Source organism: Drosophila arizonae, chromosome 4 (genome assembly GCF_054131065.1).
Source record: "Drosophila arizonae isolate 15081-1271.41 chromosome 4, UAZ_ARI_1.0, whole genome shotgun sequence".
Taxonomy (NCBI): Eukaryota; Metazoa; Arthropoda; class Insecta; order Diptera; family Drosophilidae; genus Drosophila; species Drosophila arizonae.
The window spans coordinates 1,092,098-1,118,911 of NC_142924.1; the positions used below are offsets into that span (position 1 = coordinate 1,092,098).

General features: G+C 40.8%; 1 protein-coding gene and 1 long non-coding RNA gene across 6 annotated transcripts; one reads left to right on the forward strand and one right to left on the reverse strand.

The window, feature by feature from the left end:
* Window positions 1–26,016, forward strand: Pdk1 (Phosphoinositide-dependent kinase 1). Of its 5 annotated transcripts, XM_089466408.1 has the most exons (7): window positions 7,571–9,984; window positions 10,487–10,558; window positions 14,234–14,714; window positions 14,808–15,200; window positions 22,283–23,467; window positions 23,538–23,812; window positions 24,293–26,016. In XM_089466408.1, exons 2-7 carry the CDS (start codon window positions 10,553–10,555, stop codon window positions 24,689–24,691), a joined length of 2,739 nt encoding a protein of 912 aa, XP_089322534.1. In that variant the 5' UTR covers window positions 7,571–9,984; window positions 10,487–10,552; the 3' UTR covers window positions 24,692–26,016. The 5 variants fall into 5 exon arrangements, with proteins under 5 accessions (XP_089322533.1, XP_089322532.1, XP_089322534.1 ...); XM_089466407.1 differs by lacking the exons at window positions 7,571–9,984; window positions 10,487–10,558 and adding an exon at window positions 1–204; XM_089466406.1 differs by lacking the exons at window positions 7,571–9,984; window positions 10,487–10,558 and adding an exon at window positions 1,051–6,861.
* LOC149268946 (uncharacterized) lies at window positions 7,205–10,949 on the reverse strand. Its single transcript, XR_016269597.1, has 2 exons — window positions 10,681–10,949; window positions 7,205–10,594 (listed from the first exon to the last, which is right to left on the reverse strand). It is a non-coding gene; the product is annotated as an uncharacterized LOC149268946 (long non-coding RNA).
* Window positions 26,017–26,814: the final 798 nt, after the last annotated feature.

The window sequence follows — 26,814 nt, forward strand, 5'->3', positions numbered from 1 at the left end:
GCAGCAGAACTGCAGCTCAGTCGGTCAGCGACAGTTTGCATTTACATTACGCGCTCTTGAACTCTTGAAACACAAAATACAAATAAATCAAACAACAACAACAACAACAAACAGAATTCTAATATAATTGTGCGAATTTTGCGGGCAAAGTCTGCACAGATCGATGTCTGGCTGCAAGGATTCCCAGGGCAGGATATGAAAAAGGTGATACTAGGCTATAAGTCATTAAGGCGGCTGGGTCAGCGGAGGAGCGGGTGGGGGGAGGGGGCAGGGCCGACAAATGTCAGCGCAAAGGTCGCGCCAACAAAAACTGGCCACAGCCACAGCCACAGCCAAAACAATGCCAAACACACACACACACACACACACACACACGCACACATATAGAGAGAGTGAGCGAGAGAGACACATGGCGCACAACCCTCTCACCTTCGGCCACCACGCCTCCGCCGCCCCATAGAAAGGTCACATGTCGTCGCAGCTGTCAGTGCTGCGCAGCTGCATGCAAAAAGAAGAAGCAACAAAAACAACAACAACAGCATAGCAGAAGGAAACACAAAGCAGCAGCAGCAGCAGCGACAGCAGCTGAGAAAGAACTAGAATGAAAAAAAAAAAGAAAAAAAAGAAAAGCAACAAACCCAACAAAGTGTCGCCCACGACTGCCGCCCCCTCATCTCCTCCTCCGCCCACCCGCAGCCCTGGCCCTGGCCCTGCCCCAGCCCCTGCCACCCCCTCCCCCCTCCCTCCCGCAAAGACGGTCAAACATTTTCGCTACGACGCAATTGGAAAACATATTCATGCAATCATCAATTGCGCTTCAAGAAAATGCTCGTAAATGGGTGAAAAGCACTAGAAAAAAAATAAATAACGAAAGGGAAAAGCCAAACGTAGAGGCGATTGAGTACTGACTGCAATCATACCCTGTAAAAGCATTGAGCTGAGAAAAAAAAAACGGTTGGAATTGATAAAGAGATTGGTTTCTATATGATTATTTTATAAGTGAGAACTTACCAGAATTTTCCACAAAGCCTGCTTTCCACTTGGATTTTATTTTTAGACTGAAAGAAAAAGAGAAGTAGAGAGCAGATTAGGATAAGCAGGAATAACAAGTCTGATTATTATTATGATATGAGGGATTGAAAGAGAGAGAAATAGACATAAATAGAAAAGGATAGAGTGAGAAAGAGACAGAAAGAGAGAGAGAGAAAGAGAGAGAGAGAGAGAGAAAGAGCGAGCAAGAGAGAGAATAGGAGTAGGAAATCAGTAAGAGCGGACAAGAGAATACGAAGCGAATAAAGAGTCAGAAATACATAAAAGAGAGATTGGTGAGAGAAAAAAGAGAAAGACGGAGGAAGGATTAGCTTGGTCAATCAGAGTGAAAAAGAGAGAGGGAGAGGGAGAGTAAGAGAGAGGGGGAGAGAGATAGAGATGGGAAAATGAATGTTTATAAACTGAAATGAGAAATGTAAATAAATGCGATTCTCATACAAAGGAGTTTTGTATATATCTCGTAATACTCCGTAGTACTCGAATATAATCTGACATATGTATGGATAAATATGTTCATTCAATTACAAGCATTTACAGGGTATCACCTCTATATACATACATATGAGTGTTGGCAATAACTTAATTAGTTTTCTCAGCTTAATTAACTACAAAAAATAGCAAAAGCAATTACAAAATTTAAGAACAAGAAATTATTTAAATTGAATTTTGGTATATAAATACCAAATAGTGGCTGAAGAAAAATCCCAGGTAATAAAAGTCTAGGCAAACCCTCTCCGTAACCTCTGCACAACTGCAACTACCCCAACGTGGTATCTGTGGGCAGTGGGGTTCCATAATAACCCAGTTGAACCTGCACTCGAGTATGCGCCCCTTCCCCCCTCCTCCCCTGTAAAAAAAATGAAACTTTCGAATTGAAATTTCCCGCCAATTGCAACTGCTGCCCCACCCTCTCAGCCGACCGCGCCCTCCCCCTCGTCCCTCGGTGTGCAGTCGTTTGGCGCCTCTGTCAATTATTTATTGCAGGCGCTATGCAATATCTTTTAGATACGCCCACAGGTCGATGGGGCTGCGGGTCGCTCGTAGTGCTCCATTCCATTCGGAACAAAGTTACGTTGCGTTTAGAATTTATTAATACACAGTTGTACTTTATATTTTTAATTGAGCGTTGCCAATTCGTTTGGCGCCAATTTCATTTTCACGCCCCATGGCGCCAAACACTTTGCAAATTGAATGCTGCCCTCCAAACTTTATGGCCGTTTTCCTCGTGAATATCAGCGATATACATATATAAAAATATCTTTACATGGAAAGTATCTTTTCATAAAATTATGTTTATTTCTGTGGCATTGATTGCATTCATTTGGGATACTTTAAATAGATTTCTTATGAACACCTATGTATATATATATATATCTGTAACTAGCTCTCGGTAAAGTCAAACTAACTGAAATTGGGTACGCTTTATGTTCATCTATTCCCGCACATACACTGAACATTTTTAGTGAGTGGCTTCAGCAGAAGTCGAGTTATGCATAGGTCTGCGTGTCACTATGAGATATGACGACCTTCAGCCCATGGAAACTATTTGTTTCTCTGGGTAAAAAAGCGCCTGCAGCTTGAATGAATATGAATGTAAATTTAATTATGGATGGATATAGAAAAATATCCCCCATTTCGTTAACTAATGATTGGCCAAGAAATTCCAATCCGAGCGCTTTCACTGCACAAAATGCCAAAGCTGGAAGAAAAATTAAATCAAATACATAATTAGGCACTATATAAAGGAGGCAAGCGATCAGCCCAGGGTCAAAGCTAAATTAATGGGCCTAACTTAGTGATAACTAAGTGTGTGTTGAACTTTTCAATTGAGACACAAAATACAAAACAGAAAACAAAAAGAGCTAGCGAAAAACTCACTCGGAACCGGCTCCGAGCGCGAGCCAATTAAACGGAACAGGTGAACAAAGTGATCAAAGCGTTATAAAACTGTGAACTCTGTGCAAACAAAACTAAAATAAATAAATTTAAAAAAAGAAAAAAGTTAAAAATATAAGAGGAAGAGTTAGAAAAAGCAAATATGCGCCGCGTTCATTTATCAAGTTTGAAATTCGCGCTAATGATTCGACGAATGCGTGAGCGAAGCTTTTTTTTCAGTTTTGATGCCCGCTCACGAAGCGAAAAGAGAGCATATAGGTTTTGTGCAATGGATGATTGGAGCTGACATGAACTGACATGAACAGGCTGTCCTTTCGTCGGCTTGTTCTTCCCTGGGACTGTCCGTTCGTCCAGGTGTCGCGCTTCCTTTATGACCCTCCGTCCATCCATCTCCGACAATCTGCCCTCCGTAGACCTGTCTTTCCTTCTTCTATATGTTTCGTCGGACTGTCTCTCTATCCATCTGTGTAGCCCACCGACAATGTGTCTTCTTTCTATCTGTCTCTCTGTCCGTCTCTTATTCCGTCGGACTGTCTCTGTATCTGTCTTTTATCCTTCCGTGCGTTTATCCGTTTCCGACAATCCAACATCTGCTTGTACGTTTGTCCTTCCGTATGTCTGTCTGTCCTTCTATCTCTCACTCTCTCCGTCTATCATTCCGTCCGTCAGTCTGTCGGTCTATATTAGTCTCCTTCTTAGCCAAGTCAAGCTGGTAAATCTAGAATTTGGTTTTGTACTGGAAGCGAGTATCATGCAGTCAGTCAGTGTCGAGCTAGTAGAACGTTTCTTTTGGGAATTTCTTGTTTGATGCTTAGCGAACTACGACAACAACAACAACTAGAATCAATAATCAATATCTACCGAGATTTTTGTTTCAGGCTTTGCACGATTTTTATGCAAATGAAATATTTTTTCAGCTTTTGCCTAGGCGACATTGTGTCTCGTCTTGTTTCCCATTAAAAATGCTAATTTCCTAAATATTTTTGGCTAAAATATCAAATAAAATTTAGAGAAAAAACTAAAAAAATTTTTGTTTGCTCATTAACAAATGAATTAGCTAAAAATAAAAAATAAAAATCCCCTAAAACAAATCAACATTTACGCATAAATAACAAATACTATCAAATAAAAACATATGTGAACTATGAAATCTAGCCGAATGAAATGAATTAAGTGGTACTGCAAACTGATATTACGATTCGAAAGTTTCCAGAACTCAGAAACCGCAAAGTTCCTAATAAAAATTAAGGAAAAATAAATAACATTTCAAAGAAATTTGGCACGTTCGTATTTAGGACTTTCGATGTAAATTACAAAACTTTCGAGTGAAGAACTAATTTAACATGTTATAATACAGAGTATCACCTAGCCGTGCACACACTTACTAGCAAAGTTTTGATTCAAGTTCAACAGAAGTTGTTCAAGAGATATGACTATACCTATGCCTAACTCGAGCTTCTGACATGCGATTGACATGAAATTGGTATCAAACAAAGGGACTTTTGAATACGTACGAAATACCCCAGAAAACAGTTGGTATAGTAGGATAGTTTCGGCTGAAATACATGATATATATGGAACATACTCACACTATATACTCATATTAGGTCAAGCAAAAAATGTTCCAATTTACCAGTCTATACATAAAATTCTATTTTTAGCTCTATAACCTATTCATAACTCGAGTTGTTGATAAACTTATCGGGAACCGTCTCTGGGGTAATAATTCATAATATCCTATCATATGCTAGAGTTATGTCATACGTAATAGTCAAAATATGACAAGATAATATAAATAGACCTTTCATAACTCGACTTTCAAACATGAGAAAAGTCTAAAATATTTCTTATTGACTTTACTACCAAAAAGAACCAGTTATATCAGTAATTTATAACTGAAAATGCCAATTTGAGTTTCGGAGAAAATTTCCCGTTTAATTGATTTGCCTTTTTCGAGTGATTACTGTGCTCGAGCTGTCACCATAATCTTGAGAGCCTGTCATATCGTAGCAATTGGTTAATTTTAGTAGAATTATCTAATCGTACCGCTAAGATAGATTATGGGCCTGCATAAAACACATTCGCATAGGTGAAATTTCTAGATTGTTGCAAAACGAAAACAACAAAAAATCATGCACAACTTGCATTCAACTTATGCGACAGCAGAAAGAAAGACAACATCGAAACGGCTACAAAAAATTGTGACGAAATGACGCTGACTGCGACGTAAGCAGCACATTGCGCTGCGCTGCTGGCTGTGCAGCCTGCAGCGGCTGCTGGCCTCAAATGAAGCTTCCCCTTAAATTTAATGTTTTGTTTTCGCTGCGTCCCGTTCGCACTCGCATGCTTGCCCTCTCGCTCATCAGCATGTTCAACTTCCGTTCGTTTTGTAGTAAAAAAGCAAACGAGAGCAGCGCAGCAGCTAGCAAGTGAATTTCTACACATACAGTGGCATGAAAAATGCGCGCGCTTTGCACACACTCACACAGATACACATACTTTGAAATAGAAACCAAAACAAGAAACAGTTCGGAAACGGAACATGTTTGGCTCTCTTCACTCTGTGAAAAGTGACAGCGCGCGAATGAATTGTGGAGCGTATCTGTGGAATGCGTTGCAACAGAATGAATCGCATCAGCTCGATCGGAGGCAAATAGTTGAAATTCCATTCGTGTCTTTAATTGGGCGCAGTGAACAAAATCCAAATATGCACAATAGGGAAAAAGAAGAAAGAGAGCAAAAATCTCGAACACTCGAGAAAGAAATGCTCTCTGACTGAGTCACAATTGTGCCACAAAAACAAGTGCGTCATTTAGCCATAAATAATGCAACAACTGTTAAAGCGAACTGCAAGGCGAAATAACGGTACGCTAATTGATTCTTTATACGCAAATCAGAGCTCAATGATAGGCGAAGAGGCAAGCTGGGGCAGCGTCGCTGGTGTTCTGCTATTCCTCTTGGCACTGCGTACGATCAATGCCTCTAACGGTGCATGCGCTGCTTTGGCGCCGGCGTCGCTGTCCGTACATAAATTCGTGTCCATGCGTGTGTGTGTGCGAGACAGCAAGGAAGACTTGATGCACTGCAATTGAACAGCGAATGGCCCACAGTCCACAGCAGCACAGCGCAAGCGACCCATTTGGAAATGAAACGCGCGCTCTTTTGCTCTTCTCTCTCTCTCTGTCTGGCTGTGTGCGTTTGTGTGTTTCACTTGCCAGCAGTAGCAGAGCTCTGTGTACATTTTCTGTGGCTTACTCGCTAGCGTCTTGTTCCAGCTCGTTCAGTATCATTTAAAACTTTTCACCGTTTGGTTCGGAGTGCGCTTCGCGAGCAGCAAGATATATAACAAACGGGCCAACAAAATAAATCGCCTGTCGGCTGTCGTTTCTGTTTATTCTCGTTTTTTGTTTTCACTGTGTGTTCGATTACACACTCTCCTTTTGGATTTTTTCGCAACGCGCGCGCCAAACTGTAAAAGGAAGCATAATATCAAAAACATAAATATTATTGTATTTTCTCGTCACTCAGTCAAAACCAAAATAACTGTTAAATGTTAACTGTAAACTCAAGAAATGGTGAAGTAAATGCAAGCCAAGGCAAAGAGCCTACCAAATACAACGGAACCTCTTCAAAACAAATGCAAATCTAGAAAGAAAAAAGCAAACTGAATTAAAAAAAAATCCAAACAAACACATTACAAACCCCATTACATTGTAACGTGTAACGTTCAGTATCAGTGTTAGTGTCCGTGTTCGTATCCGTGTGTGTGTGCGTGCGCTCTGTTTGGCTCAGGATCGAAGCTCCTATCCAACAGCCCCACCGCCCCGCAGCCCCCGAAACGGCCTACTCATGAAATGCAAAAGCTGGTCCAATAAAATCAACAATTTTGTTGTGCGAAAACTAAAGTCCATTAAGGTAAATATTAACCACAAATTTTCAGATCAACCCAAGTTTCACTAAAAAAGAAAAAAAAAAAAAAAAAAAATAAGAACAATCCTCGAAAGCGGACTCAAAAAATGTGTATTATTTTATGGCCTATATGAAATTATTGTAATTCCCTAATAAAAGCTAAAGGAAATTTGGTTTTGTTTTGTTTTGCCTGAGTTTTGTCTCGGAAAATTTTCAATTTCTCAATTGTTCGAGAAAATTACAAAAGCTATTCAATTATTCTTTAAAAAAGTTAAAATAAAAAGTATTTTAAAAAATAATATATTTTAATTACAATATAAAGAAATAAATAAAATACTAAATTTACAAATTGAAATAAAAAATCGAAAATAAAAAAAATATATAAAAAACTAAAAAAAATAAATAAATAAAAATAATTGAAAAATAAAATATAATAGTGTAATCAAAATTTAAATAAGGCTAATCCTATAAAAATAATGTTAATATTTTATTATTATTTGTTGGTAAATAAAATTAAATTCGTATAAACCAATTTCAAGAGAAAGAAAAAAAAATAAATAAATTGTGTAGGGAATGAGAAAATTATAAATATCAATTATATATATCTAAAAAAAAAAAAAAAAAAAACCTGAATGTACAAAATAATTGAAAATAATATTAATAAAGTAACGATACAAAAAAAAAGTATAATTATTTATAATATATAACTAAAATAAAAATAAATATTAGTATGCAAACTTTAACGAAAATAAAATATTATTTTCAATCCTATTTTTAAACTTATTACATCTTATTTATACGCTTAATAATATATGAAAGTTAAAAATAAATGTTGACAGGCCATAATTTTGCAAAAAAAAAAAAAAAAATAAATAAATAAAATAAAATTAAAAATCGAAACCAAAAGTATTTAGAAAATTGTTGTTAGATTGTTGAACAAAACAAACAAATCAGAATAAAAATTGTTTTGCTGGCAGCTGATTTTAATTGCTTTTTGTTGTTTGTTTTTATTGACAATTAAAATGAGCGCAAGACGAAAACAACTAAATAATAAATAAATTTATTTATTTATTTCATTTTTACTGTAATCGGCCTCTGTTCCCCTTCCCTTACCGCTGCTCATTGCCCGTTCTCCAGCTTCCCGCTCTGCCCACTCCCACTTTGTTTCCTTTTGCGCCTTTCACTTGTGCATGTCACACACACATACACCGATGCATATTTTATAATATTTATTTACATTGACGTTGACGTCGCCGTCGGCGTCTCAGTTGCCGTCGCAGCCGCGCCCGCCATTTGTTTTGTTTACTACAGGCTTTTTCCCAGCCGTTGTTGTTGTTTTTAGTAGTGTTATTATTGTCTCCTGTGTTGTGTCTTGTCTTTTGCCTTCGTTTTCGTTCAACACATACACACACACTCGCATTTTGTTTTGTTCTCCGCTTCCTTGTCCTTGTCTCGCCTACCTACACACGCTCGATATGCGTGTGCGTGTGTGTGTGTGTATGCGTGTATGCTTCGTGTTTTTCCACCCGACTTTTGTTGTTTATTTTTACATCTCGAAGTCGACGTCGTTTTACGCGCTCTCTTGTGGGCTACAAATTCTTGAAATTCTTTTTGTGTTGTTTTTTCTTTTTTTTTTTGTTGTATGCTTCGTGTGTGTTTGTGTGTGTGCACACATTTTTCCAGCGGGAAAAACGAGTTTTTCCAGGCAGCGGCAGCGCATGCATTCTTCTTCTTGCTTGTTTACAGTTAGGAATGCGGGTGCCTCTTTAAAACAAAAACACAAAACAGAAAAAGAGCAACGAAAACAAACCGCTTACTGGCGCTCTCTCTCTCTCTCTCTGTGTGTGGATTGAATTGTTGTGGATGGTAGCATTTAATTTCAAGGGGTCGGGGCGATTGTTATGTGGATGCCATTTATGTCTATGGCAAAGCCTAGACACTATTACATATGTATGTATGTACATATATACAGACAGCAACAACAACAATTATGAAGCATTAAAACCTACAATTACCAGGCGCTTAGGTTCGCTCTCTTGTACGAGCTCGCTTGCGTTCTCTCTCTCTCTCTCTCTCTCTCTCTGCTGCTGTGTACTCTCACGACCTGACGCACAACTTGTTCGCCTTGTAAAGAAGAAAAAAATTGAAGGCGCCAGCGCCGAGCAACAACAATAACCACAAATCTCATTGAGCGGCGGCTGCGCTGCTTTGGCCCCATTATGCACATAACATCGAATCGGTTCGGCTTGACTCGGCTCGTTCTCTCTTGCTCTATTCGGAGCTCTCTCGTGCGCTGGTGCTGCGGCTGCGGCTGCCTGCTGCTGGCTTGTTGGGGCCCACATCATTTTGTGTTTTTCACTTCTGATTAGTTTTTGTGACGCTTTGAAACCGGACGTTTCGTTTCGTTTCGATTGTGCACGCGTTTCGCTCAAAACAGACGCACGCACACAAAAACACACACATATACATGCGAAACGCCCCAAACTTGTGTGTGTATGTGTATTTTGATTATCAATGTATGTGTTCGCGCTTTGCTCTCTGTGCGATTAAATAATACACCGCAAAAGGCCAAACAAATTACATAAAAAAAAAAATAAATAAATAAAAGGAAGCAGCAGCAGCAGTAAAGTTTTCGTTTCATAAATTGTTGTGTTTGTGGTTTCGTTTTCATTGCGTTCTTGTGCTTCGCTCTAAATTCGTTCAATAGCTTAAAAAGAAGTTCCTAAATACACACACATATATAAATATATATACATACATACTGCCAACAACAACGTCATCATCGTTTTCTTGTTCGTGTGTGTTCCTGTTCATTCGTCGTGGAAATTTTTGCCTTTGCGAAAAAGTCTAATAGAAAAAGTAAAAAAATATATAAATTAAAGTAAGTTTTATAAAAACAAAAAATTTTAAAGTGCAAATAAGTGCTGAGAAATTGTGTGTAAGCAAAAATATATTAAATACACACACACACACGCAGGCAGGCACGCACACAGATAAGGAAATACGCGCGCGCATCTTCTTCTTACTAAGTGTGGCAGACTCTCAGTGCGTGGCCCATTGGAATTTGTACCGTAAAACGCAATTACAACATAAAATACACAAACAGAGCGCGCGTCCAATGTAAACGACGTAAGTCAAACAGAGATGAAGAGAGCGAGCGAGCTTTGGCGTGTGTATGTGGGTGCGAGTGAGCCAACGTTCGCTCACTCGCTTACTCCAATTGGAATGTTTGCAGTTTGCATTTGCATTTGCTTTTCTGTTTTGAATTTGTTGTTGGGCCTCTTGCGTTTCTGTTTGTGTTTGCATTGCGTGCATTTTCATTCATAAGCGCATTTTTACAACTTCCGCTTAGCAGAAAGAGGATGAAGCAAAACAACAGTTATTTACGTGTGACTTTTGTATTTTTTTCATTTCTTATTTTTGTTTTGCTTTGTTTTTTTTACGATTTGGGTTTGGTTTAGCTCGCAGTAGGCCTTGATTTAGTTATTAAAACGAAAAATCCTGCGTAACTATTTATCCCAAGCCGTAACACGTTCAAATCGTTTTCTCCGTTTTGTTCAACTCTTTTCACTTTTCCTTCAACATTCTGTTTTGCCTTTTATTGCTGTTGTGTCTCACCTTCGGTGCTCAGTACTTTTACACGTTGCCGCCGAAAAAGGAAGCCGCGGGCCCCACAACTTCATTTTGAATTCTCTCAATGCAGGTATCGTAAAATCGTAGAATCATTAAATCACTATATCTATATATATATATATATACCACACATACATTATATGTATACAGAACTTGGATCGGGGTTTGCCCGTGGTCTATAGCGAAACCTACCCCACTCCACGTCCATCACAAATTATGCTAAACATGTCGCCAGAGCGCAAAAAAAAAAAAAAAAAAAAATCAAATAGAAATAAAAACAAACAGAAATTATAATAATTTAGATACACTCGCTCGATCCCCCAACAACTACAACTACAACAAATGTATCTTTAATTCATCTATAAATAGCTTCACGCACATCAAAAAAATGCTTAACAAAAATAATTTTTGCAAATTTTTCCATGCGAAATTCTTCTCATCTCAGCGAATTTGTTTTTCTTTCAAATTAGACGCATACCAGAAAAAAGTGAAAGGTGTTTCAGCTAGGGAGTGAGAGAGAGTGAGTGAGTGAGCAAGAGTGAGGAGAGGATTCAAGTGGGATGGTAATAGTTGGATATTATGCGATTTGTTTAACAGTTTCATTCAGAAGAATTTCGTCTGGCTCTCAAGTGATTCTGGGTAGAATATATAAATATGATATGCCTAACAGATTCTGAGTTTCTAATTCAGTATCTGATTATAATAAAATATATTAGCAAATTCAGTGTAAATGCATTAAAAGACTAGATCAGACTAGTTAAGGCTAGTTCATATAGGTAAGATCTCTGCTATAAGTAGTCTAACTTGTTTCGATTGAACAGCTGTAACTAATACTAGTTCTCAGGCATAGCCTGAATCCATTGCGAATGGGAATTCAGGGCGAGTTTATCATATTTTGTTCTGTCTGGTAACTCATGTCATTTTCGTAATACCAATCACAGTTATAGACACCTATGTCTGGTATCTTTTAGTCCGTCACTCTCGGCTTAACTTCAGTCTTTTCTTTCTCTTTTGGGCTTACGTGCTCAACAACACGTTCCATGCAACCAAATCGGAATATAATCTTTTATATGTGCATATATACACATATATGTATATACCCGATGTATCTATCTATTTTCTTTTATAGTTAATGCTCTTCTTCGTGTTTATGTTTAAATAAACACTTTTGTTTATGTATTCCTCTATCGCTGTCTCTTTCTCTCTCTCTCTGTCTGTGTCTGCGTATATTTAGCGCAATTTGTGCTGTTTGAGGCTGCCAATAGACACCTTGTAGTGCCGCCTTCATCCGATCTCTCTCCGACGTCGCTTCCACTGCATTTTTTGCATTTCTTTTCGCTTTTTTCTTTTTTTGCTGCTATTTTCTCTCAATTGGCTAGACGAACATTTTTATTTATAAAATCAAAGTGGGCGAGAAGGGGGCGTGGCAGCGGTAGGTGGGCTTCTGTGTTGAAATGGCGACGAAGCGACAATAAAATAGATTCATTTAAATGTCATTTTCGTCTAGACGACGGCGACGACGACGACGACGACAGAGATCGGATCGCATTAGAATATATATAGATCTATAGGTATATATAGAGCATGCCTGTGTGTGTGTGTGTGTGTGTAGAGAGAGAGGGGTATGTGTGCGCTTGGCATACCCCCTGGCTCGGTCATATGTTTTCTGTGCTAAGCACGCCCACGCATACGCCCCAAACGAGGGGGCGCGTTCCAGTTGTTGTTGTTGTTGTGATTTTCTTCTTCGCTTTCATTTGAAAATTTTCCAAATAATTCTGCTAGATACACTGGCAGAAAAGAGTGGACTGTACGTGAAGTTAGTAAATTCTGATGTTATATAAAGTATAAATATCTAAATATAATGTATATAGTATAAAAATCCGTTCAATACATAAATTATAAGAAATGGAATTATTAAAATTAAGTAAATTATAAATGAAATACATTTATTAAGCATTCTTAACTTCTGCCTTTGTCGCTCAGTGTACTGCAAAAGCTGACAAGCTTCAATCAGCCGATCATATAGAATATAATAACATATATACATATAATCAGATCTGGGAATCTTTTAAAAGAATTCGCAATTTGTTGCCGCTTGCTGCGCTGACATTTCCTGTTACTCTTTCTGCTTCTTCTTCATTCAATATGGTTGTGTTATATATTTTTTTATGGGTTTTTAACCAGTTTTGCTCTGTGACGCAGATGCGGCCCAAAATGTAGCTAATTAGCAAAAGGAAAGATCAAATCAGAAATCAAATCAAATCGAATCGTATCAGAAATCAAAAATCAGATTCGAGCTATAAAATGTCGAAATCCAAATAAAACCAGGCTGCGGCCGAGTTCAAAAATAAATATATGTTTATATAAAAAGTCAATAAATATATATTTAATTAATTTCTGTTATTTCTTTCTGAAATATATCGAATGTATTGCATAATTCGATACTCTGTATATTGCAATTCATTTCTGGGAATAGTTTGCAATGGAAACTTGTTTCTCTCTGTATAGATCTCAAGTATTGACTATAGAGATACTCTGAAATATGTCAAGTTTCCTTATAATTATAAGGTTTTCGCCTTGAATATACCCTGTAATTCTCAGAAAATGCTACTGCTGCATAGTTGTCGAGTGCACGTTTATAATATTGATATGATTATTGCCTAATAGTATATATACACGCCAATCTGAACAATCTAGCTGCTATAGTACCCAAGTTCCCTGGGGTCAAAAACGCGATTTGCCAATCAAAAGCGACCTACAGAAAGTGAGCTCTAACTGCACTTGCTTTAGCATCGATTCCATTCAGTTTGGCATTTGATTGCGCTGATTAATTCACTATACCCTGTAAAAATGTCAAGTTGTACGCATTCTTTTGTGTGCTCGAAGCTCGGTTCCATTTTTCCATTGTGGATTTCGACTTGAATTAGTCGCTGCTTCGGCTGCTGCTGCTGCTGCTGACTTTCATTGACGCATTTGGTCACCTTGTTTTTATTTAAATTCTGTTTTGTTTTTATTTGATTTGAATTTGCGCTTTTTGCTTTTGTTTTGCATTCGTTTTGCATAATTTGATAATTTTGCGTTTTTACGATAGCGGCAGGAAAAAAACCCGTCGCAGACAACGCGACGACGTCTGGGCCAACCCTATCCCCAAAGCCCCCTCGCCCCAGGTCCGCACCCGATCCGCTCGGATCACGCCACAGAAACGCGATTTCTTCACCTCAATTCTCGATGGTTAATAGAAATGTAAACAGGTGGGCAATGAACTTGATTAGATTTTTATGCTAGCCAAGTCCTTGAACCCGGAACAATAACAACAACAACATCAATGGCCAGCCAAGGCGTGCAAGCGAGACAGCAAATGCCAAGTTTGAACTTGACGTCAATGGCGACGGCAGCAGAAGCAGCGCCTAAAGCATAGGCCTAAAAAGCTCAAATAAATAGCTATCTGTCTCTGTCGCACTCTCAGCATGTGCGTGTGTGTGTGTGTGTGTGGGACCTGTTCTGCTATTGTGGCTTTCTTTCAAGTTCCGCTTTGTCGCTTTGTTTTTGTTTTTGTTGAGTTTGTACTTACGTTTTAGGCTGGTCGCGACTGCGCGCTAATTTATTGCGTTCTCAAAATCAACTGAGACACACACACACCTTCACACATACACACATAGAGGGACACCGACTCACACTGATTGATTATTACTCCATATTCGAAGCGCTCTCTCACAGTCTTCCTCTTCTCTACGGTCTCTTGCAGATTAACGGTACACAGCAGTTACAATCGCCAAGCAGCGCCGCGAGCATTGCAGCCGCCGCCGCCGTTGTCGTCTCTGCCTCGAGCAGCAGCAGCAGCAACGTTGCTGCCAACAGCATCGAGCAGCAGCAGCAGCAGCAGCAGCAACTAAACACAACGGCAACAACAATGCCGGCGATGCCAAAAGAAAAAGCCACAACTGCCGTTTCATTAAGTGAGTCAAATTTCTCAGCCCTTAAGCTGGTGGTTGTGGGCGCTATGACGACAGCGACGCGCCTACAGCAACAGCAACAGCAACAGCAGCAGCAACTACAGCAACAACAGCAACACCACACCTGCGGCTGTGGCGCTGTCTCGGCATCAGCAGCAACAGCAGCAACGCCTGCTGGCCATACAGAGAACAACAACAACAACAACAATAACAACAGCAACAGCGGCAGCAACAATCGCAGCTATTGCCGCAGCAACATGTATCTGACAAACGGTAAGCATCATTTTTTGTCTCTATCAAAAAGTTGCTCACGCATTAACGCACACTCTCTCTCTCTCTCTCTCTCTGTCTGTCTTGCTCTCTCAGGTTATACTTCGCCGCTGGCAGCAGCCGTGGCCAGCAACAGTTCGTCAGTTGTGTCAACGCCGCAGCGCATTAGAATGTGTTGTCGAGAGTCGCCGTCGTACCAACGTCAGCTGCAGCAGCAGCAGCAGCAGCAGCAACAGCAACAACAGGAGCAAGCGCCTCCAGCTGCACAACAGCAACAACAACAACAACAGCAGCAGCAGCAACAGCAGCAACAACAACAGCAGCAACAGCACCAACAACAACAGCAGGAGCAACAACAACAACAGCAACAAGTCGCGCCACCTCCTCGCCGCTCGCCCAACGACTTCATCTTTGGCCGTTACATTGGCGAGGGCAGCTTCAGCATGGTTTACCTGGCCGTGGACATACACTCGCGTCGAGAGTATGCAAGTGAGTACCGTACCAAGATATTGATGGAATGATTGACTGGCTGGCAGAGTGTCTGAATTTTAATTCGAATTTGATTCATTCACACCTGTGCCAGTCTGTACTAAGCCACCCCCCACACGCCCAGCCCCATTGACAGCATTTGTGGGGCTGCTTGGCGCCGGCGAGCAACTAGCGCGAAATGCGGTCGCAAATGCAGACGGCGCCAACGCCAACGCCAACGCAAGTCACCTGCTGCTGTGGCGGCGGCTGCCAACAAATCAAAACACACACCACACACAGTGAGAGCGAACAGGCGAGAGAGAGTGATAGAGAGAGAGAGAGAGAGAGAGAGACGAACGCAAACTGAAACTGAAACCAGCTGTTGCTGTTGTGAAAACGTTTTTTGCATTTTTGTCGGCTGGCAAATGCTATGCGAATGCTATGTGCCAGGCGACAAAGTTGTCAAAGACAGATAGGGAGGAAGAAAGATAGAGAGAGAGACCAACATATAGAAATGTTGCTGATAATCCCATTTTTGCTGGTCACGCGGCAATCACGTGCATCTATCTCTCTCTCTCTCTCTCGCTCGCTCGTCTGCTGCTCACTCAGCTCATTCGAGTTTGTTTTGATGTATAAATATTCATGCATACATACATATTTATTGGAAATTTCATCACAGCTCGCACAGCCCAAGACTTAGGCTAATGGCATTTTTATCTCACACAAAAGCTATGAATAGGGGCAACACACACATACACCCATACTCTGCGCTGTCTTTGACGTCTTTTGATAATCAACACATCAACAACAGCAACAGCGACGTCGACGTCGACGTCGTCTCCTCTGCTCTGATAATGCTGACAGCGACGCCCGCACGCAATTGACGACAGTTTTTGCTCTATTGTTGTTGTTGTTGTTGTTGTAATTTGTTTGTTTATCGATTGAAACAAAAAGACCGCACAGCAGGCGAAAAGCTGACGTCGTTCAAGATCAGCTGCTGCTGCTGGTGCGTCAGTGCGAGGGAGAGAGATGGTCAGCACAGGAACGGAATGGCACCCGCCTCCCTTTTGCGTCTCACGTTTCACTTACTGTGTTCCCCAGCAACAAAAACTATCTAAGCGCATTCATATCTGTCTCCCTCTCTCTCTCTCTCTCTCTGGTGTGGCGCTTGCATGCAATTTGCTGTTTATTTTTGTGCTAAGCCAATTTGCTTTCAGATTTTGCGCCAGCAACAACAACGGTAAATCAATAAACTAACAAAGTCGCGGCTTTGGCACGTGTCGCGCGCTGCTTGCAAATGCAAACGCAGCTGCAAATTGCATTGTATGCATTTTATTTCTGTACTCCCCCCGCTGCTCACTCCACTCTTGTTTTATATTTTCTTTTAATGCGAAATAACAAAAACAAGTGAAACGCGCACAAACGGCGCGTGTCTGCAATAAGCTTTTGACTTTTTTCAGTTTGTTGTTGCCGATAAAGCCCAAGTATAACGGGACAACAACAGTAGCAGTAGCAGTAGCAGTAGCAGAGGCTGCATCAGGTGCATGTAAACAAGGTATGGCGAGAAGGAAGCGGGTGAGAGAGAGGGAGAGAGAACAACTCTGTGTACTTACTTTGCGGGCAGGGCGCTTAGGAGCGAGCGAGCGCGCAAGAGTGGGGGTGCTGTGTAACTGTTGTTTTGCTGTCTGTCAGGAGGCTCAATTTGTGTTTAAAAATAGATGGCAGAAGAACAGTCGTATACAGTCGTAACAGCAGCAGAGTAGCAACTGAAGCAGCAGCAGCAGCTTCTGCTGTTATCGTCCATCTCATTTACACTTACTGGAAAATTAACATTTACATCTCAGCTCGAAATGACTTTGCACTTTCGACTTTGCATATTGAAAAAAAAAAAAAAACAAAAACAAAAATAATAATAATAAGAAAAAACATTGACATTTGTTTATTGCACTCACACTTTTTGAAGGTCAACATATGTTTTGTACTTTGTTTTTGTTTACTATTATTATTATTATTGTGCTTTATTAGCACACATTTTCCAATGGAAACGAGCGCAAACCGAATTCAGCTTGTATCACAACTGCTGTTGTTGCTCTTAATTTGCTTATAAACATTTTTATGGACTTGTCTGCAAACATGCTGCCAACTGTAACGCCCACTCTATGTCGCAGTCGCAGTTGCTATCCCTGCTGAGGGGGTATACCTCACTCCTGCCCCCTTGACACGTTCATTCGCAATGAACGCAGCGAAATTTCGTTTTCGTTTTCATTTTGTGTCACATGCGTGAGAGGTAAGCAGAGAAGAGAGAGAGAGAGAGAGAGAGCGTGTGTGTGAGTGTGTGCTGTTGCTTTGCGGCGTCTATTTGACGCGCTACGCAAATTCTTTTTACGCATTTTCACATTGTCTGCTGTGCTATTTCATCATTGCTAGCAAACCCGAATGTGTATGTATATACATACATACATACATACATATGTATGTATGTGAGTTCGTGTTTAATTATTGTTGCGCGCAGCTGTGTGTAGCCGTTTTTCTTACCTGAGAGATTTGTCTTGTCTTACTTCAAGCCTCAACACGTGCTGTTCGCTCGTTCGCCCTTATCCTGCGCAGCTGCAGCAGCTGTTGCTTTTCTTCTTTAATCATGCTCACACTGTGAAGTTGTCGCACCTACGCATCGACGAACTGCAATTTGTTACTGGAAGACACTGTTATATTCACAGACACATGCATATGTATGTCTGTATGATCGGACATTGAACTGCTTACTCAAAACTTCCCATATTCCATGCTCTCAAAACTTCCCATATCTCACACATACACGCTGAAATCTACTCTAATTTTTTCCCACACTTTTATTTGGCCACTGAACTTGCAAAAATGTATTTTAGCGCTCTTTTCGCTTGCCTCCCTCCTTCCAGCTCTGCTCGCTGCTCTCTTGTCTTGTCTTGTTACTTTTTCAGCGCTCCTTTTTCTCGTGTTCCTCTATGCTTCGTGTGTTATTTTTAATTACAGCAGCAGCTGCTGCGCAGTCGCAGCTGTCTTAAGGGTATTTAACCTCAGCTCGCTCTCTCTATCTCTCTCTGACTGTCTCGCTTGCTCTTTTGCTTTCTTTCGTATTAGTTTGGTTCATTCAACTCGTATCCTCTTCGCATGTCCTTCTTAGCTGTTGTTTCATAACAATGTTTGTTCTGTTGCCATTTCTGCTGCTTCTGCTTCTTCAGTTTGCACCTGCGTGAATACACATTTTGTTTTTATGTACTGCAGCTGCCGTTTGTTAAGTATGGAGCCACGTGGCAAGAGGCCTGTTAAGCCATACCTCCCTCGCCCCCTCTCCCTTCTCCTCTTTCTGTTTTTACGAGCAAATTAAGTCGCGCCAGGAAGTCGGCTGCTGCCTGTGCCTTGGCCTTGTTTTTATTATTCCACACACACACACGCACACATGTAAATAAAGGAGTATGGGACAGAGAGTGAGAGTGAGATAGCACTATCTGCTGCTCACTTGTTGTGCAAATTGTCGTTTGTTTAACAACCAAATTCAAAAAATAAAAAAAAAAATAAGGAAGAAGGTCCTTTGCGTGCCGTCAACATGTCGTTGGTGCCCCCGCCCTCTCCCACTGCCCAGAGGGCAATAAACTTGGCATGCAACAACAATAACAGTAAAACAACAACAGAACTGTTATGACTCAGCCGACAGCAGCAATAATGAGAGGCGCGCTCTTTGCCATATTCCACTTTCCCACATTCCGCCCATTCCACTAGCCTTCCTTCCACTAAAACTACTCCTGTTCGGTGGCTACCTGTGAGCCGTGCTCTGCCTTTGCCTCTGCTGCTGCTTCTTCTTCTTCTTCCTGCTGTCATAAGCTGTTTGCTTATGCGCGACATATTTAAATGAGTTTCAAGCGAAACATCAAGTTACGTCACATGATGAGCAAGCATGATGCCGAAGAGTGACAGAGCGAGAAGGAGAATGCTGTAGGCGGAGGAGGATGTGGAGCAGGAGGAGGGGGAAACGCCGCCGCCAATGTTCTTTGCCAATTTTGGGCGGCAGTCTCTAATTAATGAAATTGAAATGCGAAACAATGCCAAAATGGCACACATACACAATTTTGATTCGCCGCGGCGAATTCACAATCGACTTTTATCTTTGTGTCAGTTTTATATGTCAATTCGCCGTCCTGACAATAAATTAAACGTAAGAGCATTTAAAAAAAGTCGCGTGGGTCGCTTTTTGGTGGAGTTACTTTTTCGCTTTTATCAGACGCGAGTAATCAGTTTTATTGCAGAGCACCTCGCCACACCATGCCCCGTACCACCCTGCCCGCCTCTCAAACAAATCAAAAGACATTTCCAGACAAAATTTTTCCACTGAAACAATAGCAACAACAACGGGCATAATAAAACAAGCATTGCACCCCAAAAAAATAAAAATGAAATACACACACATACACTGACATGCATACGTACCGTGGTCTTGCCTGCGTTTGAATCTTAGTTCCTTTTGCTCTCCCTCTCTCTCTCTCTCTCTGATCTTTATTTACACTGTCTTGCTGCAGTTCAAACACCTCGACTGACTTCCTGTTTAACGTGTTCCAATTCCAAAACATACCCAAACGGCCTTGCGCCCAATTAACTAACTATGACTTTTGGCGCTCTCTCGCTCTCTAACTCTGTGTGCATTGTCTGGAATGTCATCCAGCAGCATTTGCTGCTGCTGTGTACAGTTTTCTATTTTCATTGGTTTTTTTGGTCATTGTCCTCTAGTTGAGTCTTCTGTCTTATTTATAGAATCGTTTGACTCCACAACTGGTTACTATTGCAATTTATGTCTCCCACTGCATTGCAGTTTCGCTCTCTCGCTCTCTCTATCAAACTCGTTGTGCTGCATTCCATTCGAGACGCAACAAGTTGTAATGCACGCGCACACATATGCACTTATGCACGAGTGCCTCTGTGTGCGCGTGTGTGTGTGGACTGCACTTATTTTGGAATTTAGCTCTCGCTCTGACGCGTTCGCTCAGATCAGTGGGGCAAACACACGCCTGGAACATTGGGCAAATATTTATGCTGTGTTCTTGTTCTTCTTTTTGTTTTCGCCAGCTGCTATTTACTTATGTGTGTTTCTGATACTTTTTTATGTTTTATTATTATTACTTTTTGTTGTTGTTGTTGCTTTTTGCACTTGCGCTGCCGCTGCCACCACATCAAGTTCAAGGCTGTGCTTTCGTCGTCTTATCAGGGCATTAAACCCGCCAGAATAAAATTGAAAAAAGTTAATTTTTTAAACGCAGCTTAACAAACGGCGCGCAAAAATTAAAATAAATAATGTGACAACTTTTCAATTAAAACCAAACACAAAAGAAAATAGCAAAAAGCAAGAGGCAAAATACACGCGCACTCATTTCCAATACATTCCAATTCCAATCAGCACAAAAATCAAACAATTTGCACTCACAAAACAAAATGAGAAAAAAATTAGCAGCAACAATTTCAAGGTCAATTTTATTTTTACGCACTTTTTTTTTGCCGTGTCTCGCATTTTTTTTTTTTGGCATGGGAAATTTAAAACGCATAAAAAAATCGCGCACGTTGTTTTATTTGTGTTAATCTTATAATTGCGGCTGTTTTTTTTACCGTTAGAATGCGTCTGTGTATGCATATGAGTGTGTGTTTATGTTTGTGTGTGTACCACTCGTCAGCTTATCTGCCTCTGATTTGTTTTTTAGACTACAAAACAAAATTCAGTTGAGATCTTGATAAAAGGCAAAAAATACATATAAAAAAGCAGAAACAAACCCAAATTTAATATTTGTATTTTCTATTGCCTATACACACACACACACTGATTCATACGCACACACTCTGGGCATATTTAAGAGATATAGTGAACGTAATTTATTATATTGAACGTTGTTTATTCGCTTTTTCGCAAATCAACAAATTTTGCGTTTTTAAGTTTTTATTTTCTCTTTGTTTTTCCACAAGTTTTCTGCACGATAATCTATATTCCACTTTAAATTGCCGCAGATTGCAAATTGCAAATAAAACTGTAGAACAAAGCACACAATAATTCATAGTGGGAAAAGCGCCGTTAACCTTTTCCCCTCTCTCTCTCTGCATCTCTTCGTCAATAGTATAGGCCAAATCTCATAAGCATTTCACATACACATGTACATACATACATATGTATGTATGTATTTCTTTTCTTTTTTGCTCAATAAATGTTTCAATGCCAACTGATTCCACAGCCAAGCTTGATGTGTGCTTGTGTGTGTGCAGTTCAACAACCAGTTTAGAATTTCTTAGGGAGCAGCGGGGTAACTGCAAACAAGTTCCCAAAGCGCGCTCGCTTTCGTTGCTGCTGCCGCTGGCTACGCTGCCGTCGCTGCCACCGCCGCCGCCATCGCCATTGTCGCCTGTTAATTTAGCAATTTGAACAAATTCCTTTTTTTCATCTTCCACTACTGTCTTCCCTTATTGTCCGTTGTTCGCGAGCTTGCTCTCTCTCTCTCTCTCTCTCTTGCATTCATTTCAATAAATCACACGAGGAATATGTATGCCAAATTGAAACAAGAACAGCAAAACACAGACACACATATACATACATACATACATACTTATATACACAAGCAAAGCGAAATTAAATCAAAGCAGAAAAGGCGACGAGAGCCACAGGGGCACAGGCGACATAAATCAAAGCTTGCTAGTTAGATAGTTGGTTGAGTGAAGCTTTGCAGCGCCGACAAAGTTGTCGCCTGCACAGCTGAGCTGTACACACACACATACATATGTGTACATACATGTGTATATGTATACGAAATTCGAGATGGTCACCAAAGTGTCAAAAGGTAGTAGGGCGCAACAGTGTAGCATATTGGGTTGGACAACAGTGTCGCCTGTGCGCGAACGTATGTATAAATTGTCTCATCTCTTTTCATAAGCGTATGGGCATATGTGTATGTGTGTGTGGGCATTCCTTATGCTATCGTTCAGCAAAATCTCTATTGGAATTTTACAGTTATTGTCAATGCGGCTCTATTCATTGCTGCGCGCTCAGCTGTTTTCACAATCGACTAATCCGTTATCTCCGTTATTCTTTCTGCTTGCAGTCAAAGTGTGCGAGAAGCGCCTAATACTGCGAGAGCACAAACAGGACTACATCAGGAGAGAGCGCGAAGTCATGCACATGATGACCAGTGTTCCAGGCTTCGTCAATCTCTCTTGCACGTTCCAAGACCAGCGTTCCCTCTACTTCGTGATGACATACGCCCGCAAGGGCGATCTCCTGCCCTACATCAACCGCGTCGGCAGCTTCGACGCCGCCTGCACACGCCACTACGCGGCTGAGCTGCTGCTCGCCTGCGAGCACATGCACCGCCGCAACGTGGTCCATCGCGATCTCAAGCCGGAGAACATTCTGCTGGATGAGGACATGCACACGCTGATCGCCGACTTCGGCTCTGCTAAGGTCATGACCCCGCGCGAGCGCCTGCAGGCGTCGGATCTGCTCGCCAGCAGCGGCAGCTGCGAGGGGCAGCGGCGTCGGCGCTCCGCGCGCAGCTCCGACGACGACGACGAGGACAGCGAAGAGCTGTACGATGAGCTGGACGAGGAGGAGCAGGACGACAGGCGCTTGTACTACGACTACGAGGACGAGGACAACGAGGAGGACGAGGCGCCGACGGCCAATGGCGAGGGAGTGCGCAGCAATCGCCGGCGATACCCTAACATGCGAGCGCGCCGGGGTAGCTTCGTGGGCACCGCTCAGTACGTCTCCCCGGAGGTGTTGCAGAACGCGCCGATCACACCGGCCGCCGATCTCTGGGCACTCGGCTGCATCATCTATCAGATGATATCGGGTCTGCCGCCGTTCAGGGGCAGCAACGACTACGTCATCTTCAAGGAGATCCTCAGCTGCGCCGTGGACTTTCCGCAGGGATTCGACAAGGACGCCGAGGACCTGGTTAGGCGGCTACTCAAGATTGATCCCCGCGAGCGCTTGGGCGCCCAAGACGAGTTCGGCTACTACGAGAGCATCCGGGCTCATCCCTTCTTCGCCGGCATCGACTGGCAAACGCTGCGCCAACAGACTCCGCCTCCCATCTACCCCTACCTGCCCGGAGTCAGCCAAGATGATGCGATATGCACGGTCAACGGCGTCAGCTACAATCAGCCCATCAGCGGGGATCTGGAGCCGGGACTGGATGAGCGACAGATCACGCGGCTGCTCAGCGCCGAGTTGGGCGTGGGCAGCAGCGCCGCAGCGCCCGCCCAAAAACCTTCCACGGCGAAAAGTAAGTGCTGCACTGGAATATTGGAATACTGGAATGCATTACTAAAGATCTATCTCTCTCTCTCCTTTAGATTCCTTCGACTTGAGCGACGCCCAGAAACTGCAGCGGCTCGAGGCACAAAAGTCTGACAAATGGCATTCGTTTGCCGACGGCGAGGTGATCCTGAAGCGCGGCCTGGTGAACAAGCGCAAGGGTCTGTTCGCCCGGAAGCGGATGCTGCTGCTGACGACGGGGCCGCGGCTCATCTACATCGATCCCGTGCAGATGATCAAGAAGGGCGAGATACCCTGGAGCCCGGAGCTGCGAGCGGAGGTCAAGAACTTCAAGATCTTCTTCGTGCATACGGTAAATTGGTTTCTAGTATTTTATGCGGTATTTTTGTTGCTGTTGCTGTCATTCCGCTTTTATTGGCTCTAGGCCTATTTATATTGCTGTTGCTTGTGGCAGTCGCAGCTGCTGACAGTTTGTTGAACCGTAGCGACTAATGATGACGTCAAGTGTCATAAAAAAAAGAACAACACCTACAAGCACACACACACACATACGAAGAGGGTTCAGTTTATAGCGACGGCACGTGTTTACGACCCAACAACAACAATAAATAACTCAATTATATGCGACATTGAAAACTGCACACGCAACGCAGATAAAACACAAAAAAACGCATTAAATGACAATAGTTTTTAATGGCTTTCGGTCACACTTTTTCATTCGCTCACACACACACACATATGCATATGTATTTATGCATAGCTCTAACCAGTTGCTGTGCTTTACATACAGTTACACTCTCTCTTACGCTCTCTCTTTCTCTCTCTGTTGCAGCCCAATCGCACCTACTATCTGGACGATCCCCAAGGCTATGCCATACAGTGGGTCGAGGCAATTGATAACATGTCGAAACTGTGCTACGGCGAAGCGGCCCTTAGCTCGACGCCGGCGATGACAACAGGTGGCGCCAGCGATGCAGCAGCGGCGACGTCGACTGCGACGACGAGCATCTCCTCGTTCGCCTGCTCGACGGGCGGCAGCAGCAACAGCCTCGCCATAGTCGGCAGCACGAATTCGCCTGCCTCCAACAACAGTTCGCCGACAGCGCGGCGAAGTTCGCCGGCGCAGCGACAGCAAATGGAAACAACAGCAGCAGCAACAACAACATCGGTAGCAGCAACAACAACAACAACAGCAACAACAGTGAGGGGCAAAAAGACAGCGTCCAATTGAACAGCTGAACACGTGTCGTGACTGTTGTTATTTAGATTTAAATGCAAATTAAATTCTAATTTAGTTGAAATTTAGTGCAAACAACAAACACCTAGAAGATACACACACACACACATATACATATACAAAAACACACACCCATAAATACACATACATACTGAGAAATAAGTTAGAAATGCAAGGAATGTGTCGAAATTTGTTGAAATATCAAATTAACAATTTAATTTTCGTGCTCGTCTCTCGTCTGAATGTTTGATCAATTTGTGCATATATAAAAATAGAGAAAAGGTGGGTGGGACATAGACGGAGAGGGAGAGCGAGGGAGTGAGAGAGAGAGTGGGGTGAGAGGGAGTGTAAAACAAAAAACATATATAGAATACAATTATAAGCAGAAGTACGTATGAAAAAATATATACATAAATTTAAATTAAATTTAAACTAAATTAATTTAAATTAAATTAAATTAAATTATTACCACAAAAACACATACACATAAACATATTTATATAAAAAAAAAAAAAACAAAAAAATGAAAAAAAAAAATTATAAATGTTTATGTCCCACTGTGCAGGCGAGCTGCGCTTATTTAGTGCTTACTTGCACCGATAGATGGCGCCAGCAGTTTGTAGGCATAGTTTAAAAACAAATTTTTTTTAGCTCGTAGTTAGTCACAATTTAAATGAATTACAGAAGTGGAAGAAGAAGAGAAGCTAAAGCTGCGGCGCCATTGGGCAGCGGCCACAGCACAGTGGGGCAAAATAAGCTAAACTAAAACTAAAATAAATTAAATTCAAATTGTATTCAAAACTAGCAAATGATATATATGTTTATATATATATAAACATATATATATGTAAAATGATATAACTGTAAAATATATATATATACACACACATACATACATTAACAATTAAAAGGGAGAGTGTGTTGTTTTTCTGTCGCCTAACTGTAAATTGTAATCTATGTAAATCTAATATATATACATATATATTTATGTAAACATAATTCTATATATATGTATGTGTATAGAATAACTGTACATTAGCTATATGCGCACGTCTAAAGCGAACTACAAAAAATATGCCTAAATCGAAGAGAAGGAGAAAATAGAATAACCGTAGCTTAGCGCGGGCGACACTAGGTGGCGCCACACAGCGCACGCTAAAAAAAAAAAAAATGTTCTAGTAAGAATTTTTGTTCAAAGTTTTTTGTTTGTTTTTTGATTTCTTTAATTTAATTTATATGAAATGCTTTTTTGCCCTATAAAGAAACGTATAAGACTTTGAGAAACTATTAAAAAAAAAAAAAAAAAAAAAAAAAAAAAATTATGCAAGCAAAACAAAAATCAAGAAAACTAAAAATAAAAAAATATATAAATACAAAAAAAAAAAAAAACAGAAATATTATGTAAAAAAATTTAGTTAAAATTAAATTTGGCTTTATTTGCAAAAAAAAAAAACCTATATATATAAATTTGTATTTATGTTTTTGTGTATTTTTGTTGTGTTTTTGCTTCGCATAAGACAGTAAGGGAGTAAGAGAGAGAGAGATAGGGAGAGAGCAGTGTAAAGTTAGCTTGAAAAGTAATGCAAAAAACAGGTATAAAAATTGAATTTTAATATAAATTAAACAAAAAATAATTTAACTATAAAAAATTTATAAAATATAAATGAATTTTTTTGGTTTATAAAAAAATGGAAAAAGTTTCTAAAACTCGCGCGTATTTAGTTCAATTGTAAAGCCTAAGTTATGCTTAGACCACGCCTACAACACACTCACATACACACACACTCAAACTACTTAGACTTAAGCCTGTGAGAGAAAGAGAGAGCGAAAGCGAGAGAGTGGTAATGAAAGAAAGCAAAAAATACATTTGTACATACATATCGCGTCCCACATTTGTTTTCAATGATGGGCGTGGCCGTAGCAGCAATTTACCTATATATATATATATATATATATATATATATATATACACGTATATATAGTACAGTTAAGTTACGCAAGTATACAATTAATTCAATTAAAATTTAATTAAATTAAACTAAATTATAAACTAAGCTTAACAAAAATTGTATAATTTATTAAATCGCAAAGAGAGTTATGTAAGCAAAAACAAAAAC

Excerpts from the sequence above, each read along its gene's own strand:
- Pdk1 (XM_089466406.1), top strand. The coding sequence starts at position 6,796 with ATGAAATGCAAAAGCTGGTCCAATAAAATCAACAATTTTGTTGTGCGA. Across the intron at positions 23,468-23,537 it reads AAAACCTTCCACGGCGAAAA|ATTCCTTCGACTTGAGCGAC; the intron begins GTAAGTGCTGCA and ends TCTCTCCTTTAG. Across the intron at positions 23,813-24,292 it reads AGATCTTCTTCGTGCATACG|CCCAATCGCACCTACTATCT; the intron begins GTAAATTGGTTT and ends TCTCTGTTGCAG.